At 39.8% G+C, this 20883-nt stretch overlaps 1 protein-coding gene across 4 annotated transcripts in view; it reads right to left on the reverse strand.

Moving 5' to 3' along the window:
* Positions 1–20883, reverse strand: part of Pcdh15 (protocadherin related 15) — a 1462904-nt gene that overhangs the window by 638474 nt on the left and 803547 nt on the right. For all 4 annotated transcript variants that reach the window (XM_060369368.1, XM_060369370.1, XM_060369367.1 and 1 more), the window contains exon 4: positions 18873–18991. In XM_060369368.1, the coding sequence (XP_060225351.1) occupies positions 18873–18963 (91 nt within the window). In that variant the 5' untranslated portion in view covers positions 18964–18991. The remainder of the gene's footprint in view (positions 1–18872; positions 18992–20883) is intronic.

Raw genomic sequence — 20883 nt, forward strand, 5'->3', positions numbered from 1 at the left:
GCCACAGAGGAAGATGATGCAGTCAGACCTGATGAGACCTGATAAACTGGGGTAGGTTAGAAAGAGAGGAGGTCTTTTCCTATCAGGGAACTAGGGAAAGGGCATAGGGGGAGAAGAGGGAGGGTAGGTAGGACTGAGAGGAGATGAGGAAGGAGGGAGGTGGCACCAGGTGCTTTTTTTCTTTACAAAGAAATTTAGTTTTTTTTTTTTTTTTTTTAGAAAAAACAATAATTGTGTATTAATGTTCAAAGTGTGAGTGGTGGTGCTAGAAATCTCTGTTGTTGGGGAAATGACTGACGTGCTGAGCCTGATTGCTAGTGGAACATACGGATATAGAATCAGTAACTTACTGTTACTATATGCCTGGAACATCAAAATGAGTGTTCTTTTTTTTTTTCTATCCAAACTATGCTTTTATTTACTCAAAGTGGACATAGGGGATAGAAAGAACAGAAATTGATAGCCATCCCTGTGAGAGAACATGACTACAGCCTAATAATTAATATATATAATATACTAATTTGCAACATTTTGGTACCTTGTTCCACCTAAAACTGCAGAGTGTTCAGAACGTTTTTTTTTTTTTTCCAGGTAGTTTATACGTCTGCCTTAATCCCTTAATCTTTTTTTTTTTCAATGCAGTTTATTCAGGAACCTTGAACAATCCTCGGACCCTGGGGAAAGCCAGCCCACAGCTTTTTAAATAGTCTCTGGGTAGCCAACCCAGGCGTGCCACGTGGGCAATGCAGATAGGTCCATATACATAGAAGCAAGCCAGATCCTCAGCCTTAGCCAAATGTGGAATTGTTCGTGACAGAGAGCACTCACCATCGGGAAGGTGGAAGGCGGAAACCAGCTCCATCTTTAAGGCATAGCATTCCGCAGCTCTCTACAGTTCCCCCTCAAAATGAGTGTTCTAATAAATGATATAATTGTTCATAAAACTGATGTATATGTAAGAGTTAGAAGAAAAAAATTTTCTTCTTGTAAAACAAACACATGAAAATTTGATACAAACATCCAGTGATTAAATGTGATTTATAATGTAAAAACATTACGGCTTAAAGGGAAAATAAAAATTTCGATTAAAACAACAACAACAACAACAAAATGCTTGAGAGATTGTCCAGGAAGGTCACAACACAACACTTTCTGGGCTGTAAAGCAAGCTTAAGGCTTACCGAGGCAACTTAGTAGAACCCCCCTACCAAAAAAAGAAAAGAAATTCCTGGGGAAATAGTACAATGGCAGAGTGTTTGCCTAGCAAATATGACACCTGCCTTTGAATCCCATTCACCTAACTGGGCTGCCTTGTCTGGCCTCAGTGAGAGAGGATGCTCCTTGTCTTGAAGCATTTTAATGTACCAGGCAGGTTGGTACCCACGGGGACCTTCCTCTGAGAAGGAAAGGGGAGACTAGGCAAGAGCGGTGTTTTGTTGGGGGGAGGGAGCAAAGGAAGAGAGGCGCCATCAGGATGTAAAGTGAACAAAAAAATTAATTAATGGAGAAAACAGAAAAAAAAAACAACTTTAGAATACTTAATAGAAATTGTCTAACATAAGTTTAGTTTATTCAAGGACACTGTAAAATGATGCAGTGAGTTTAATATATGTATACATATTACAGTGAAAAAGTTTAATGAATTCATTTGTCTTCTTTCCGAAGACCTATTTAGTTTAAATTATATACATCCCCACTATTATTTGCTATTTATATAAAAACAGGAAACCCTGGTTTTGTTTTACTAAGTTATACAGCATGTGAAATTGATCTGAATCAGCTTATTTGTGAAGGTCATATCATTACTGTGAAGAAAATGAAGTGCACAGCCCCCAAAAAACATCTGAGAGTGCCCTCTGTCCTTCATAGACATATGCACAAGCACACACACACACACACACACACACACACACACTTGAGTGTGATCAGGTACACTCAGACACATGAGCTAGGATTCATCTCTCCAAAGTCTTGAAAAAAAATTCCATGGGAAGTCACTGCTGCTTCCATCCATGTGTGTGACAAGACAGATGAGTAATTCTGTCATTATTAAGTATAATTTCTTTCAAGAGAAAAGGAACTCAGACAAACATAAAATATTGACAAGGTCCTGCCTTCTTATTTTTTTATTTTTGATTTTTTTTTTTTTGTAAAATTGGAGCCAAATATTAGGCATTTACTTAACATAAAGGGTTGGGAGCCTTGGGATGAGGAAAATGAGCCACTGGGGAATTTTCTCTTCATGACATAGCCTAGGAAGAGAAGAGCAATGGAATGACTAAAGCCTGAGTACTTTGATATAAATATTTTAGATGTACAGAGTACTAACAATACATCTGCATAAGCATATACAAAGATGTAGCTGACATAAGCCTTAGTGATATTAACCGAAGCATTTTCTAAAACAAAATCATGTTTAAACAATTTGTGCATTTTGCTCTTTCCTTCATTTCTAAAAATTTTTCTAAAAAGATAATACTTTTTTTTTTGTTTCTTCCAAAATCACTTATCAGCAGTAAGAGTTCTATGTGAAATCCTAGCTGGCCATACTGCCTATAATTTATAAACACTTGCCACCAAAACTGATAATCTAAGTCCAATCCCGGGACAGACACAACTTTAATTGTCCTCTAACCTCCAAATGTGCATGCCCTGCATGCAAACCTACACAGACAAACAAATAATGTAATAATATTTTAAACAATCTTATACAACATCTAGAAGAGGACGTTGAAAGAGAAATCTAATTTAGGTTTTTCTCCACAATGAGAATTCCTGATTGAAGCTTGTATTTTTAAATTTCAATTTATTTTTAAAATTTATTCACTTCACATCTCAATTATAGCTCCTGCCTCATTTCCTCCCAGGCCCATCTCCCCACCACTCCGTCCCCCCCATTCTCCTTCCCTGTTTCTCAGAAAGGGGGAGCCCTCCTCCCCTACCTTCTGACCCCAGCCTATTAAGTGTCATTAGGACTGCTTTCATCCTCTTCCTCTGTGGCCTGACAATGCCCCCCCTACCAGGGGGAAGTGAGCGAAGAGCGGGCAACAGAGTCCATGTCAGAGACAGCTCCTGTTCCCCTTACTTACTAGGGAACCCACATGGAGACTGAGCTACCTATCGGCTACATCTGAGCAGGGGGTGTAGGTTATCTTCTTGCATGGTCCTAGGGTGGTGCATCAGAGCTCAGGGAGCCATAGGAAAGAGTAGGGGAATGGAAGGACCCACAGTGGACAGTAGCTCCATAAGAAGAACAACGGAATCTTGCATCTTTAAAGAAATAACATACAGAGAAAGCCATGTGTGTGCAGAACACATTCTTTGCCCATTAACTCCATCCTAAACCAACTGAACATGTCTTTCAATGATTATGAGAGATGAAGAGAGTCCGATGTTTAAGTGCCAGTGTTATTACTGTCAGATGGAAACACTGTGTGAGGGAACATGGAACAGCTCCATGACAGAAACTCACTGTTGGATGTAAACAGTAAAAATCTACCCTTTTTTCCTATTTTACCACTAAGTGAAATGTTTGATCATGCTTTTTTTTTAATTTATTATTGTACAAATCATATCCTAAAATGCCTCAGTAAACCTGGACAGAACCAGTTAGGATGCCTCGTGTCTGTTATTTCAACATTTGGGCACTTTCAACCAGCACTGCCTGGAGTTTGAGTGCAGTCTGTACTGTAGAGACAAACCTTGGCCTTAATAACACATAAATGACTTGATAAATATATAAATAAATATTATCTTACGAATGCTTCCTTTTCATAGCATTAATGCTCCCCACAAAGCACCCAGAATATAAAAGGGACCATATGAAAATATTACATAGATATGCAATTTAAGAAATAGAGAAATGACCAAATGATAATACTATAGCCACATATTCCCTATTCATTAGCAAAGGTGTAATAAATGACAGAAAAATGATGCAATCAAAACTGCGAATTGACAGGAAAAAAATCTAATTCACTGCCTGACATAAGTATGACTGTGCTCTAACACAGCCTGACGCACAGTGGGCCAGCATGGGCCTGAGGGTGTGCATTTATTTTACTTCTAACTACTTGAAACAAATGATGCTGAAGGTAAATAAAACACCCAAAGCCGTATTAGCAATACCTTTCCTCAGACGTATTTTGTGTGAAATCATGTCTCTAGTCAAGTGCCCCGAGCTAAGTATATTCCTTGAAAATACCCCCCTGGACCTCAGGAAATGAAGAGGGGTGTGTGGTGGCTTGTTGGGGGCGCTCGCTGTGATGCGCTCTTTCTTTTCACTGAGAAGCATCTTTTCAGCAACGCTGGGTATTAAGCCTGTTTGAAGTGGTTTCCAAATCTCATATGTGAAAAGGACCTTCACCTGGAGTGCACTTGAAGAGGGCTGTAAAGGCTGCTTTCCCGCTCGCTACTTGTATGTAACTGAATTTGACAATGGGAAACGCTCGGTAAGTATAACTTGTCAATATATCAGCATACGTGTTGAAAAACTTGATGTGTCTGCTATTGTAAAAAAAACATCTTTTTTAGATTCTCAGAGGCTAGCATGCCATTTGAGCTTTCCAGACACTTTTAGAAGCCATGCGCGCCTATACATCTTAAATAATGGATGCCGCATGTGTCCCTGAAAATATAACCTTTCTTCTCTGCTAAGCAAGTGCCCTGGCATCTGTCATAGACTTCAAATCTGTTCCAACGTGTAAGGGTGCTTGGCTTGCCTGTACCACATGGATGCATTGTGTTCACAGAGGTCAGAATGGGGAGAGGATTCGTTGGAACTGAGTTGAGAAATGGTTCTGAGCCACCATGTGTGTGCTAGGACCAGACCCTGGTCTGCGCAAGACCCACAGGAATTCTTAACCAACAAGCTCCTCCCTCCAGCACTTTAATTGGTGTTTCTACACAGTTTATCGGATTAGAACTATTTTTATGCTAAACAGTGTTCCTTTGGTTCCCCTCTTTCATATCAGTTCAACAATTTGTTTCTCTAACTTAAAACACTTTTTTAAAATTTAGTTTTATTAATTACACTTTATTCACTTTGTATCTCCCTCCAAACCCCACCTTTCCTCCCCCTTCTTCATGCATGCCCCTCCCAAGTCCACTGATAGGGGAGGTCTTCCTCTCCTTCCTTCTGATCTTAGTCTATCAAATCTCATCAGGAGTGGCTGCATTGTCCTCTACTGTGGCCTGGTAAGGCTGCTCCCCCCCTCGGGAGGAGATGATCAAAGAGCAGGCCAATCAGATTATGTCAGAGGCAATCCCTCTTCCCATTACTATGGAACCTACTTGGACACTAAACTGCCATGGGCTACATCTGTGCAGAGGTTCTCATACTCCAACCAAGTACCAGGCATGGAAATAACCTAGAACACTTTTTTTTTTTGCATACAATTTTGATCATGGTTTTTACTCCCCTAACTCCTTCCAGATCCTCTTCACCTCCCCCATCCACCGATTTCTGTCACCCATTTAGGAAATTTAAAAAAGAATGTTGGCCTACGTACTGTTTATTATTACTTGCCCTATGATTATCACAACAGTATTATCTAACCGGATATCACAAATAATAAGATTCAGACACCTGTTTAGATTTTATAATTGCCCTATTAAAATTGGGATGGGTAGATATTTCTACCTCCACTGTCTGAATCACTTCACCATCCATCTCCCAGCCTCCATCTAACGCCATCCTCCTTATCCATCCTGTCCTCCATCCATAATCTTATAAATAATTGATTTTATTCTTCATCTGGGCCTTTTCATGCCATTGGAGTCCTACTTCATGGCCCCAAGTGGTTTCTTCTGCAAGCCTACACATCACAACATCCTCCTTCTTCCTCTCTTCCTGCCCATCTGTCTCCCATGATTCTATCTTGAACACAAAAGCCCTGGAACTGTAGGCACACCTATCCCAATCTGCCTTGCCCAGGTAATATGCTGTTTAATCAACCAATCAGGTATGTATATCTAAGGCAGGTTTACAAACAAGGAATGGTGTAACCAGATCTTGAGGGCCACTGACACGCATCAGGCCAACCTCTACCACAGCTCCATGCCTTCTTTGTCTCTCTCTTTAGAAAATGAACAGGCAAAGAAAAAAGGAGAAATAAAACAGAACAGGAAAAAAAGAAAAAGCACAAGACACATACATACACACACACCATGAAAAGCACAAAATCAGAGACCATAATAGGCAAGCCAAAGACCCGTCTTCCTTTTTAATTTTGACATGAATTTGCAACACGCCGGTTTTACTCACCATTCTTCATGCACTTTACTGATAACACATAAGCATCTCACCCTAAAAGGCCCTAAAGTCCTTTCTGCAATGAGAAGCACCTACATGGGTCTCTCACACATGTCCTGACATGGAGCACCAACGCCACCCTTTAATTTCCAGCCTTTTCCCACTCACAGGACAACCAATGCTTTGAAAGGGGTGTGGTGAGGCTCATATCCTTTTCACAATTCCCATAGATCCGTGTGATGAGGCTTTAGACTCGGAAGCTGATGGGTTCTGTGTGAGCCAGCATGGCAGCAGACGCACGGATTGAGTACCACTAGCTAGCGTGTTCATGATACAGAGTGCCAACATCTGAACATAGGATGCGTTTCGTTTCAGAAATGCTTTCATATCCAACACACTAGTAATCGTGCTAGACTTGCTTGGATGTTCCACTGTCAGCCATTTTTTTTTCAACTGTGTCACATGTCATCTGGGCAGCCTTTATTTTTATTTATTTATTTATTTATTTATTTACTTACTTACTTACTTACTTATTTTTGCCTAGAAGATTTTAATAAATTTCTCCTTGTCCACCCTGGTCTTGATAAGTGATTATCGAGAAGAGCATTTGGTTACAGCAAGAGGGAAAATGCTTAATTTATCCAGTTGCAACACCCCCAGAGCTTCCTTTCCCCTCAGCTGAGAGCACAGGGCCCTTCATAAGTCACCGACTGGCTCTGACTCCCCTCCTCACCCTTCTGATCTGGCTTCTCACATCACTATTCCAGGCAGGACAATGCACTTGCCCCTGTGTTCCTTACACATGCTGAGCATGCTCCAACCTCCAGGACCTTCACCCACTTGCTTCCTACACCCCCCAACACAGGATCAGCAGGAACCTGTGGGCTCTCTTCCAAGTTTTGCTTATAAGGAACGGTCACATTAATTACTTCCTGCTCCAACTCCCTTATGATTTAACCTGCCTTGCTTTTAATGTAATCTTCAGATACTAGCAAATGGTACCATTTTTATGACAGGTAGTTTGTGTCTTATTCCAGTATAAAGCAAATATCCTAAGGGTGTCTGTGTGTGTGAGAGAGAGAGAGACAGAGAGAGACAGAGAGCGAGAGAGAGAGATCTTTTGTTGTCTGCTATATCTTTAGCATCTATAAGAGGGCTTAACTCCAAATGGCCACTTAAAACATTTACAGAACCTTGTCCAAAAATTAAATGTTATATAACTATACACACTATGTGTATTATATCAATACACAATGGGTGGGCAGAATGAGAGTTCTAAGGTGTTTGGATTATAAAACAGCCCCAAATATGTTAACATCATATATTAGAAAGGTGCTATGTACATAATAAACAGAAATGCTTTCTGGACTTGAGTGAAGATGAGGCAAATGTTTTACTAACATGTGTCCAATGTTATGTTCTCATACTGAAGGATCAGAATTGCATTGTGGGTACCCAGCAGACTTGGGAAGCAAAATTTAAAACACTGATGATGATGTTAGAGATGTTTTGAGTCTAGGCTGGAAGCTTTCATCAGTATTTTGATAATACTACAAAGACACTTAAGAAAGTCACGCTGCTTGCCATCTTCACAGAGCATCTGACCTGCCCTCAGAAGCAGCAAGGAGGAAGGCTCAGTATCACGAACTTGGTAACTGACACAGAGACCAGTAGCACAGTATGACTCATGACAGGAACGAACACCACAAATAGTGGCCAAGATCAGAGAAAAGCATGGGGACAGGAAACAAATCTGTGGAAAGAATTGACTCCTGCTTTAAATTTCCTATAAAGACTTCTCTAAATGCCCATCATCATGAGGGAAATATAACCTGAATCTCAAAATAAAACAAAAGACCCACATGTGTGCTAGACATAGTCACCTAAACTGTTCTCCCAAATGGATACATACAGTGTGTACCCACAATACACTATGGGTAACATAGCAATCCAAGTGTGTTTACTGACTGATTTGTCAACATTTCATGTTTAAGTAATGTTACAATAATTAAACTCTCACTAATTATGTTTTATGACTGTTTGATCTACAGTAACTCTGCTAAAAACCCACAGATTTACCCCTTTTTGTTGAAAGAGGTATTTAATTTCTCAATCTGCTTTTCCCACGGGGCTTATTGCTATCTGTCAATTAGACTATTGTGTCAGTCAGTAAAAGGAAGAAAAGTAAAAAGGATAATTTTCTCTTCATGGTTTTCCAACTGAACTATCAAAACAAGCATGCTACAATCTAAAGACAGAGAGAGAGACAGATTAATTTTCTATGTATGTCATCAATGACAGAAGGGTAATGATCAATTAGTATCAAATGTTATGGTGGTTTGAATGAGGAATGGCCTCCATGTGCTCATTAATTCAATTGTTTTGATCCCAGTGGGTGGTCCTGTTTTGAGCAGTGATGGAGTCTTTAGGAGGTGAGGCTTTGCTGGGGTGAGCATTTACTGAGAATAGGCAGTGGCGGGGGGGGGGGGTCCCAGCATATCCCATTCCTTCTGCTGCATGATTATGAAATGTTATCAGGCAGCTTCCTGCTTCTACTTCCAAGCCTGATTATTGTCAAGCCTCCCTTATCATGGCGGAGTCAAGCCCTCTGGAGATGGGAACTAAAATAAAGCCTTTCTCCTCTAAGCTACTTCTTGTTGGGCTACTTTATCATAGCAACATTAAAGTAACCAATACAGGTGTTAAGTACAATTCATCATGATACATAGTTTTGGCGTGTGATTTTTCCCCGTGGAGCTGAGACAACAGATTCAATCCCAGTTTGAGGCCCTAACTACTTGTAAGACACAGGAAAAGCAATTGAGAGTTTCTGTGAATCTATTGTTTACTGGTGTGGAAGTGAACTAGTAGTGAAATAGTGCCAAGTCATGGTTATAATAAATAAGACATCAAGCATCATTTAGCTAGTAAATATAAAATAACTAGTTACTATTTTAGTGTGTGCTATTTTCACTTAAATATGACATTATTTGCATGGTTTTCAGAACATTAATGAAAAGCTTAAAAACGACATGTTCCAGAAAAACGAGAATACTGCTTATGTAGTACATTGCAAAAGCTGAGCACTACAAATATGAGATGTAAAAGAATGGAAAGGGCTATCATGGAGATAGAGTGACTGAACTGAGGGAAAGGAAATAACAAGAGGATAAATGAAGAAGAGGAATAAAGAGATAGTAATGGAGCATGAGGAGGCAGGGACAGAAGAAGGGAAGCAGGGAGATAACAAATGGATGAGCTGGCCACTAGCAAAAGGGAAAAGCAGTGTGGTTTTAAAACTATCAGTCTTGTTGCATCTTGATATGTCATGTCATGCTCAACCCAGATTCAGAAGGGAAAATGCAAAAGACATTGGAAGCAGGAGAAAACAGGGAATGGGACAGAAGCCTACCACAGAGGGCCTCTGAACTACTCTATTGATCAAGGAATTGAAGCAGAGGCTGAGACTCACAGCCAAACTTTGGGCAGAATGCATGAAATTTTATGAAAGAAGTGGGAGATAGAAAGACCTAGAGGGCACAGGAGCTCCAAAAGCAGACCAGCAGAGCCAATAAAACTGAGTCCAGGGGACCCTGCAGAGACTGATACCCCAAACAAAGACCATGCATGGAGAGGACCTAAAACCCTGGGTCAGGCTCCAAGTGAGTCCCTAGTAAAGGGAACAGGGGCTGTCTCTGACATGAACTAAGTGGCTGGCTCTCTGATCACCTTCCTCTGGCTGGTGCAGCCTTGCCAGGCCACAAAGAAAGACAATGCAGCAATTCTGATGAGACCTGATTGCCTGGGGTCAGATAGAAGGGGAGGAAGACCGCCCCTTTCAGTGGACTAGTAGAGGAGCATAGGCGGAGAAGCAGGAAGAAAGGAGAGGTTGGGAGGAGATAAGGGAGGAGGCCACAGCTGAGATACAAAGTGACTAAATTGTAATGAATAATTAATAAAAAATGAATATTAAAAATAAAAAATGGGTGCTGGTGCTCTCTTCCTCCTTCTCCTCCTCTGTCTGTCCCTCTAATTCTCTGTCTGTCTCCCACGCCACTATGTATTCTCCTGTCTCTTCTAAGAGTTCCCACTGTCTCTCTCTCACCTTTCCCATAATCCTTTTTGTAACCACACGAGAGAGAGAGAGAGAGAGAGAGAGAGAGAGAGAGAGAGAGAGAGAGAGAGAGAGAAAGGGTGCTAGCTAGAAAAAGAAAAGAAATTGGATCACCCTGAGCAGCTGAGCTATGGTCTCAATTTAAGTCAGTTGTACTACCTTTATTTCTTTCTCATGATACAGCATAGCAAATTCTTCCCACCTGAAGGAATGATGGTGCTTCAAGCTCAAGAGGCTCTAGAGCAGTATTTTTCATCCTATCGGTCGTGACCCCTTTGGGGGTCTAATGACCCTTTCATGGGGGTTGCAAATCAGATATTCTGCATATCAGATATTTACATTCTGATTCATAATGCTAGCAAAGTTACAGTTATAAAGTAGCAACAAAAATAACTTATTGGTTGGGATCAACACACCCTGAGAAATTATAGGAAAGAGTCACAGCATTAGGAAGGTTGAGAACCACTGTGGTAGAAGGAGGAAAAACACTCCATTCTGGGATGCTCATGAAGATGGAGGCGTAGTAAGACTCAGGAAGGAATCAGCTTCAAAGCTTCTGGTAATTCCTAAAATGGATGAGGTCTTCTAAGACCCTCCTTCTCCAAGATTATATAAGCCACAAGGACTACTGAGGGGGCTCAGATCAGCCAAGTTGCCTGCTGTGGCAGAGAGCAGCAGAACTACCTGGAAGAGATTCCCTATGGCTTGCCTACAAGCCACATAGCAAGCTCCAGGGTTCCAGCTTTTGTGAATACTTGTCTAGGCTTGAGCAGTGATACTTTTGATACTCAAAAGCAGTGTTGCTTTTGAGTCATCTCTACTAATGTAAGCACATCTTCCTAAGAACATCATCATATAAGACAGGTCTATATTAGTAAGTGGAGAAAGGAGGGAACCTTTGACTAGTGAACCACTTACTATCAGGCAGACCGAATCACCAGCTGAAATTATATCTAACTACGATGTGTGGCCTTCTTAGTTGCTACTGTGGGAGAGATTTGAGGACTGCAAAAGGCCATTGTGTACTATGGCAAGGGCACTGCATTATTCCTGCTCACAGTTTATTTACTACCCACCGATGTTAGACTTAACATCCTTGCAAACGGCTCAATGCTTCAATAGTTTTTCAGAGAAAAACTGAATATTTATTAAACACACTGCTTATTACATGATATATAACAAAGGTTCTGATTTTGTTTATTTGTTTATTCCAAAGGAGCACACTGAGCAACAGATATGATGAGGGGTACACGATTTAAATAGCCAGCAATGCCCCATCCCGTACTCATTTCAAGCCCAATTGGGACAATCACCAAAAGACCTAGGAGTTGGAATTCCTGGGAAGGGGGAATGAATGTTGGGAGAAAAATGGAAGAGTAATTCCTGAGCATTTGCTTGAGGGAGCCCTTCATCATCCTCTTCCATCAATGTGCCCTAAAACAAAGAAAGGTCCCTTTCTCTTTCTCACACCTACTTACCTCAGGACCTCTATTTCTCTTCTCTTTTCTGAGAGGGTTCACATGTTCTGTCTTCCAGGCTTTGTCATCAGTGATCATGCCCTAACTGGAGTCCCAGATTTTGTATCCAAATAACAGTAATTTCTCAATGCCTTTGGGCATAGACAACTTTAACATCTCTCTCCTATTGTTAAGGAGGTGTGGCCCAAGACTCCCAAACTAAAACCTACTCAAATGCACTTCTACCTCATTGTACTGGGTCCCTGTTTCTGTTCTATTGCCTTAATAAAATACCTTGACAAAAACCAAACAAAGCACCAATGAGTTTACTTTAGCTAAAAATTTCTGTTTAGAGTCTATCATTGCCAGGATGTCAAGAAATCAGGACTGAATTAGCTGTTTGTATCACCTCCTTACATCCATAGCCAAGAACAGAAGAACAGAGGAAGAAGGAATGCACACATGTCTACAGCTTAGCTAACTTTTCTTTTACATACACACACACACACACACACACACACACACACACATACATACACAAAAATAAACAAATATACATACAAGACATCAATCTAGGACCTAAAACCAAGAAATGGCAGCCCTCAGTTTAAGGCTGGGTCTTCATATATAAAGTAATACAATCAAGACATTCCCCACAGATGTGGCCCTAGGCTACCTCAGTCTGAACAAACAATTCCTTATTGGGAGTCTTTTTCCACATGTGTCAATTTGACAATTAGAACTAGCCATCACACACGAGAATGAATTCTGTTCCCAGGACGCTGAGCCTTTGAAGAGACTTTCACAGTGGAGCCTAATCCCACTTCACAGCTATTCTTACAAATATATTATAACAGAGAGATACAGACACACACAGATAGTAACGTTCAGGGATGGGCAGTAGAAAAAGTAGAAGAGGGTGGCTTACTGCAAGCCAAAGAAGGGAGGCCTCAGAGAAAGCCAACCATGCCTCATGCTGACTGTACGTAATTCTGCTCTCCACAACTGGAAAAAAAAAAATAACTGTCTACTGTGTAAGCCACTGTCTGCAACATTAGTGGTCTTTTGTTTGTCAGTTCTCCCTCTGCCCTGTATCAAGGCTGTAACTTCACAGTAAGGTGGCAAAATCTGCTTTCTTTTTCAATCTACCGCTAAGACTCTTGATTAACAGTGTGAATAAAAAAATGTTTTAGACAGTGCCACACCCATTGCTCTCCTAGGACTAACACCACACACACACATATACCATTCCAACTTCTATTAGTATCTAAATCACATATCATTCTTGCTTGTTCTCCTAGATTTGATGAAGTGCACTCCTTTGTTTCCCACAGTTTGACACTCAGGCAAATGTTAACTAAATATGCGTTCTTGTAGAGCCTCTCTCAGGCAGAGCAGAGAACAGTTGAATGCACATGTAGTTGGCCCACAGAGTAAGGGAAGTAAAAGAGAAGATAATGACCAAGGACAGGACCTTATTCAATTGTAAGATATCTGAGTTGTTGATTGTGATATAGGGCTATTTAGAGAATTATAAACAAAAAATGGGCTACTCTCCAAATTGGAGAGGAGAGGAGGTACAGGTAGAATGTTTAGGAAAAGATGCCACAGAAAGCTAATAGCCAGATACTCAGGAAGGGTCAATGCAAAGAACCCTGAGGGCAATAAAGTCATCAGTACAGTGGATCAATAACCCTACTTACTGAAATGCTAGAGAATTACAGAATTTGTCAGACATGGGAGCCACTGAAGGCTTTAGGAAATGAAGTTTCACTAGAGTTGTGAGAAAAACCAAATTGTAGAGCTTAAGAGGATTTGTAAAGTGGTGGTAAGATATACACACTGGCTGAAAGAGATCTAGCTAAGAAGGGTCAGACTATCATGTGATACCCGAGTCTTGGATGATTCCAAGACAAGTAAGGTTACAATTAAGTTTTGTTCCTTAGTGAGATTTTGGTGTCTTAAAAAAACTCAGTTATGTTATGTAAACGTGTTTTTGTTTTAATCCCAGGTGTGGAATGTAGGGTTACTTCTGACTGTTGTCTCGTGAGTGCTCTGGCATGGGCGTGATTCTACCAGCTGAAGATAATCTATTCTGGAGACTCTAGAGAGGGTACAAAAAGACCAGATCCCCCAGAGAGGAGGCACAGCTGTTCCTCCTGCTGGTTCCTACTCCTGCAGACTACTGTTGCTTGTTTGTCAAGTGGTCATGAGAAAAGAGACAAGAAGATGAAGAAGAAGTTGGAGATATCCTGAGAAGATGAGGACTGGACTTGCCTCAAGGAACTCAGCGTTCCTACTCAGCAAGAAGTAGACTAAATAGATCTCAATGCTTTCTCTCCCCACTAAACTTCTGTCTCTCCAACCTGGTGTTGGGGGGTGTTGGACAGGATTGAGGTGAAGAAGGGTGCTACCAAATAAAATAAGAACCAAATAAAATAGATTAAAATATACTCCAATATTGTTTGATTTCAATCTCTATCACAATAAAAATGATTTATCTTTTTACTCGGCTAAGGTGTGACTATTCAATAATATCAAGTTTTCTCATCTCAGAACCACAACTGCCCATCATAATTAATCACACCATACAGATGGAACGCTGAAGTAGACTTTCACTTTCCTGACTCAACAGAACAGAGAGACGTCCTTAAATACTGGCAACAGGCTGCCTCTTGTCCAGAATCTGGGGAATGGCATGTAAGTGCTTGTGGGAGCAGTTAGAAACTGTCCTGAGTACTGGCAGGTACTCTTCTGTTCATCAGAACCCAATTTTCTACTCTGTTTATTTTTATCTTTGTCTCCCAGCCCATGCATATTGACAGTAAGAGGGCTGGTTACTGCAGTATTCAGAAGGCACTGAAGTATGCCAGGCATAAGCTTAGAGTAGACAAAAGGTAAAGATTATATGCATGAAATTTATTCTTAGGAAAATGTTATGGGAACAAACAAACACCCATGTGTTTTCAAATTCTAAAACTCTGCATTGAGGGTAGAAACACACACACAATTTCTCACCATCAGAAAAGGACAAATGAAAGATCAAGCCTGGCCAACAATTCACATATACCATATAACATGAGCTGAAAGCTAATTATACTCTACTTGCTGTAATAGTTAAGTAAATTTATGATGTTTAACCTCATGGAATGATTACTTCTTCACTTCATATGTGATATTAATACATGCCTAGACATAAAGTCATAAAATAGATTAAGTGAGCATTGTAGAATAATTGAAAAATTAATTTCCAATAGAGAGGATGAGAATTTTTAAGAAATTCAGCTGTTAACAAGCCAGGAACCTTCATCCCTAATGCCTAGCTTTCATGGTGCAGGAAGATGCTCTGTACCTTCATGATACAGAACAAGAAAACTAACCACTAGTCTGATTCAACTGTGAATACTCTGAACTACAATGACTAGCTTTTCAAAATAGGCCCAGTGGTTCCAAAATGGCACAAACGTTATGAGAGAACCAACCACTTTGTAATTGCATTTAAAGCCTGCTCCAGAAGATGGAACTCATGCCTGATACCATTAATTTGGTCAAACTTCTAGTGGCTAGTTAGGTCATTGCCCTAGGGGAAAACATTATACAACTATTCCACCAAATGAACAAAGCAGCAAACAAACCACCCAAATTCTTATCTTTATACCCCCAGGCCAGTGCAACTCACAACTCTCACCAAAGCAGCTATTTCTTACTGTAGACAGCAATTGCTACAGAGACCCACAGTTGGTCAACGTTCAGAGAACTACAGACTGTGGAATGACGAGCTCTAAATGGGACAACTATATCATACCTCCTGCCTCTAAGAGTAAGGATAATTGAAAAAACAGGGAGCAGAAAAATTTTAAGAGCCAGAAGTAATAAATGACAGCACCAAAATAGTCTTTGTTGATCACAATGGCACTGTTTCATGCATGAATTCATAGGAGCTGGGATGGCATGTAGAAGACATGTAGAAGAGCAAGCCAGCCAAAATCCAGCATCACTGAGTGGCTGGGGGTCCCCTGAAACACCATCCCTGGTTGAGAAGCTATTTGCAGCTGATGGGTGCTGGGATAGAGAGGGTCAATTTTCTTCAGGGATGTAGCTCCATACTCCAGTAGATGGCCCTACATCTATGTATATACAGAGAGCAGTAAGTGGACTCGGTTAAAAACTAACCAACAACCAAAATAGCAGAGCACATGAAGTAGGGGATTAAATTGCATCTAAACACACACACACACACACATATATATATACATATATATATATATTATATATATATTGAATACATCTAATACAATGAATACATTGAATACTATATGTACATATAAGGTATATACGTACATAATATATATGTATATAAATATAGATATATGTTATATAGATTTGTTATATAACAAATATATTTGTTACTATATAATATAAACATAGATACATAAATATATGTGTATATATTTATATATATGTATTATGCAATTCTAAATATTCTCAAAAATAATTCTGAACAAATTTCTCAATAATAAATACTCAAAAATTTAAATAAATATTAACATAAAATCTTTAAAAATTTAATACATTTTAGAAGCATTTATGATATTTCATAAATGGTGGGATATTATATTTAGAAAAAAATTATTAAATAATTTTGGTACTGGTTTTATTTCTGTTACCTATGCTAAAATAAAATATATAAAATTAATATATCAAATGTTCAGAAAATTTATCACCTTTATTTATTTACCTATCTGTTGATAAATTAATAATAAATTAATTAATAAAAGTTGATAAATTGTTCTCCTTCAACCTTATCTGAAGCTCTTCCTGCATATAAATCTGCAGTCAGCTCTTGTAATGCATTCATTTGACCACCCAATAATAAAGGGCAAAAGTAATCTTTGAATTTAATTTTTTTCTCTTCTTCTTCTACAATGTCACTGTTGCCTTGCTTGACCCTTGCCCTTACATATGCACATAGACTTCTGAATAAACATTTTCTCTATGTACCCATATCACATGGTCAGTGAAATGATTCGGTGTGTTTTCCCTCACTGCTGATGTCATACATAGGTAATACATGACTCTGCATGGAAATGATAAGGGATCCTGTTTTAGTCACATATAACTCAGAAAAAACAAAGGGGTCAAAGATTCTTGAATTGAGTGAGGAATCGAAGGCGTGAACAGCCTGGCTGGAAGCACAGTGAGGGATGAGAATTTTCCTGGAGCGTAAACACTGAGGGGACACTGAGGCACACATACAGCTGCATACATTCTGTAAAACACTGTCAAACTACTGCAGAGCCCAAGGACCTGCATTCTTCCTTGAAAAACCAGGTGACTCTTCCTAAAGTCAATTCACTCATCTCTAGGAGTGAATGGGGAGGCTGTGGGGTGGGGGAGAGGGAGGGCTGAGTAGGGCAGCTGACCTGAAGCCTTTAAGGGTTAGCCTTACCATTGCCCAGCAGAGAAAGGTGTAATGTTCCATTCTCCTCAAGGATTGAACTACACAATAATCAACAGTGGCTACATAATCTTAGAGTAGAGACTGAACAAGTCCGTTGAGGAAAGAGCAAAGCTCTGATGAGCTTAGGAGTGAAATCCACTGATAGCGTTATGATTTAAACATGGGTGGCTTCATCTGATTACACGAATTACCTTGCTAAAATGCATATTTTGCAAATGCCTGCTCAATGTGGCTGTTGAATATGAATAAGAATAGGATGGCTTATGAAATAAATATGGGGACACTGATTTGTTGCCGAGAGCGCAATTAAAATGTGTTCCTACAATATACTTAAATGTCTCCTAAATTGTATTTTTTAAATTCCAAGCAGCTGTTTACTTATTACTACTTTAAAAAATTCATTATTTTTGCTTGGGTATATAAATTTTCCATTAAAGGGAAAGTGTGAACATTTAATTTAGATGTGCTTGACATAAACAGGGTGCTAATTAGCGGGACCACTTCAGGGCGAATCTTCTGATTTTATGAATAAACATTATAGATTGTTCTGCAATCCCAAAAGATATTCACCTCGGCAAACATTCAGGGCCAAGGGTAGAGCAATGTGTGACCAGCTTGAAGACGTTTTTGAGACTATCAAACTAACTCATTCGTCTCCAGGCGTGTCAGCTTAGCTAAGTGGAGTACAAAAGAATTTCACACTCCTAGTTACTACTGAGAACGACCAGATAACGAGTCAAGAGGGAAGAGGCTGCTATGGAGTGTCTGCTTCCCCTGTGCTCAATAAACATTGAGCCAAAGCAACTGGAAGTTATAGGAAGAAACACATACTCAGGGGGTAAAATCCCCAAGAGGAAATATGACCATTTTTCCTCTTTCACTAGCACACATGAGCGTAGGTATCACATACATAAATACATGCATTATATACAAACATGCTACACGTACGCATGTTCACATGCATGTTCTAATTCTCACAGTGTGGTGTTTAAAGCAGATCACTTTGATACTCAAAAAACAGCACAAGCATATTTAGGTCACTGTAGACCGAATGTAATGAATCTTCTGAAAGATACTGAGGTGATTTTTTTTTTTTTTTTTAAGTAAACTAATTTGCTTCTCTGGAATGACTTAAGAAGTCAATTACCAAGACTTTGACATTTTTCTCTTCCCAAACAAAACCATGAGGAATCTAGTAAAGCAATGGACAGTGGTGGCACTTGCCCTCAAACCACTTCTGGCTTTTCCTATTGTCCCTTTTACAGATTTTTGACTTGTGCTGTGCCTCATATTGCTGGCTTTATTAGAGACTACTATTTGTGTTCATTCAAAGGTATTAGTAGAATTTAATAGTTTTCAAAGCAATTTAGCCCTTCCTCAGTAAGTATTCAAATGGAGATTTTAGGCTGGACTTATTACATACTGCCATATTTATAGAATCAAATGTATCTACAACCACTTTTGTAAGCCCGTCCACATAAGTTCCCACAAAGAGCTTCTAACCTTTGAAAATAACCACAAATCGGTAGCCATTGCTGGGAAGGAGGCCTCTTCAAACTACAGAGATCAGAGCAAAGGCAGACTTACCATCATCATACTGGCCCCAGCTGACGGCCAAGATGGAGGCGATGAGGATCCCCCGTGGTAAGCACTTCCAGAGAGCCGACTGTGGGAACATCTTCTGTCAGATTTCACCGAAGGCTGATCTGAAATAACAGGAAGCAGGAAAGCACGTTTGACGTGTTCATTATCAGCTAGAGGGGAACAAAAGTGCCAGGGCAGAGAGAAGCCGTAATGACCCCATGGTTACCTACCCGTGTCAAACCATCCGCTATGGAGCGGCGCTCATGGCTAACACATTGGACCCCTTTGCTGACAGGAAAGCAAGATGGTTGGGAAGTTAGCATACTGGTAGCATCAAGAGCATGCTGACTTGAACACTGAGTTTGCTAAATGGAATTTTAAATGGTCTTAAAACTTAGTAAATACGTTTTTCATGGCGTGATTCAACATTACAGTATACTTTAATGTATGGCTTATCAGTTATTCCATTTTTATATGAGAATGTCAATGGACATGAACCATAAGGAATTAAGTGTGGAAAACGATCGTGAGGAGGCCAAGTTTTTTCTGGTATAGTAGTTATGTCTTAATTATGCTCAGAAAAATATAAAAGAAAAAAAAGAACCATTTTTTTATTACATTGTCTCTCTACGCATTTAGGTGCAGTTTAATTCCAATGTTTTTATTTCCCAATGCTTTAGCAGGTTTGCAGGAAAATGAATAAATTTTTTTTTGAGAAATCCGAAGCCAGCTGACATACAAAAAAGCTGTTTTTTTGTTTTTGTTTTTTTGTTTTGTTTTGTTTTTTAAAGAATGGTGTGCCAAATTTCCTTATGAATTGAGAAAATTATCTACGCCGAATTACATGAACTAAACCTGACTATAGACTGTGGCAGAGTGGGAATTTGAACTCATCTCCTTGGATTCACAGGTTTCAGACTACCAAGGACAGAAAACAGCCGTTCAGTGAGTCATCCTGTGGGGAAACCAGACTGGGAAGGTTGTGGTTATCTAGGGTCATGGGCAGGCCTGTCTAAAGACACTGGCTGGTGCTCAGCCTGTCAGGAAGGGGAATGTATGTCAGCCTTGTCAGGTCCAGGACCTCATGTGATAACACAAAGGCTGGATGGTCTTTTGGTCCTCGTGACTGATGGATGCTTTCCACAGGTCAGATGAGGTATAATGCATGATGTCCTGAAATGCTCACTGTGCCTAGAATTCTCTTCAGGAGGCCAGCTTAGACAAACTTAATCAAGGGTACATGATTTTGTGTGACAAGACAGTGTCCATATTTCATTTACATGTCTTATAGTACTGATTTTTACCATACTGTATCACATAGAACTTGTTGAAATAGGTTAAGGAAGAGACATCAGAATGTTCTGATAGGATGTAGAATGCTACACTGGATCAGAGACATTTTAATATGGAATCTACTCCTTTTCAGCTTTTTATTTTCTCTTAGAGGGAATAGGAACTTCGTTTTACCTGGATCATTTATATATAATTCTAGCCTGTAATATAGAGGAATGAGGTAAAAGAAAAAGACTTTTATTTTAATCCAAGTCCTTCATCTAGTTACACAGCTCTGAAGAAACTGAATAGAAACTGTCACTTTGTTCAAAATTAAATGGAAACAATATATATACTTCATACACAATTGTTCTAAGTGCTGAACTATTAGGCAAACAAAAGTGAATGTTGAGGATGGCAGCTCACTTGGCATGAGAACCATCATATCAGCTATGATCCTCTGGCAGTCAACATTTGGACCTGTCTAAGTGTGGCTCATCGGTTTATTCCACATATCTTCCGAAATGTGTCACTATTGTCTTCTTCACTCCCTGAAGGGAAGGCCAGGCTCAGTCCAGATCTTTGCTACAAATCCCACCTTGCAGGATGGTACAGGAATGAGAAGTCCATGGAGTTTGAATACAAGTCTTATGGTCACTCCATCACAGAGAAGCTTGGGTAATTTCCCAGAGGGGGAAACATGCCTTAGCTTCAAGTGACGCGCAAACCTCGAGTGGCTGCC

The sequence above is a fragment of the Meriones unguiculatus genome, chromosome 16 (assembly GCF_030254825.1).
Source record: "Meriones unguiculatus strain TT.TT164.6M chromosome 16, Bangor_MerUng_6.1, whole genome shotgun sequence".
NCBI lineage: Eukaryota > Metazoa > Chordata > Mammalia > Rodentia > Muridae > Meriones > Meriones unguiculatus.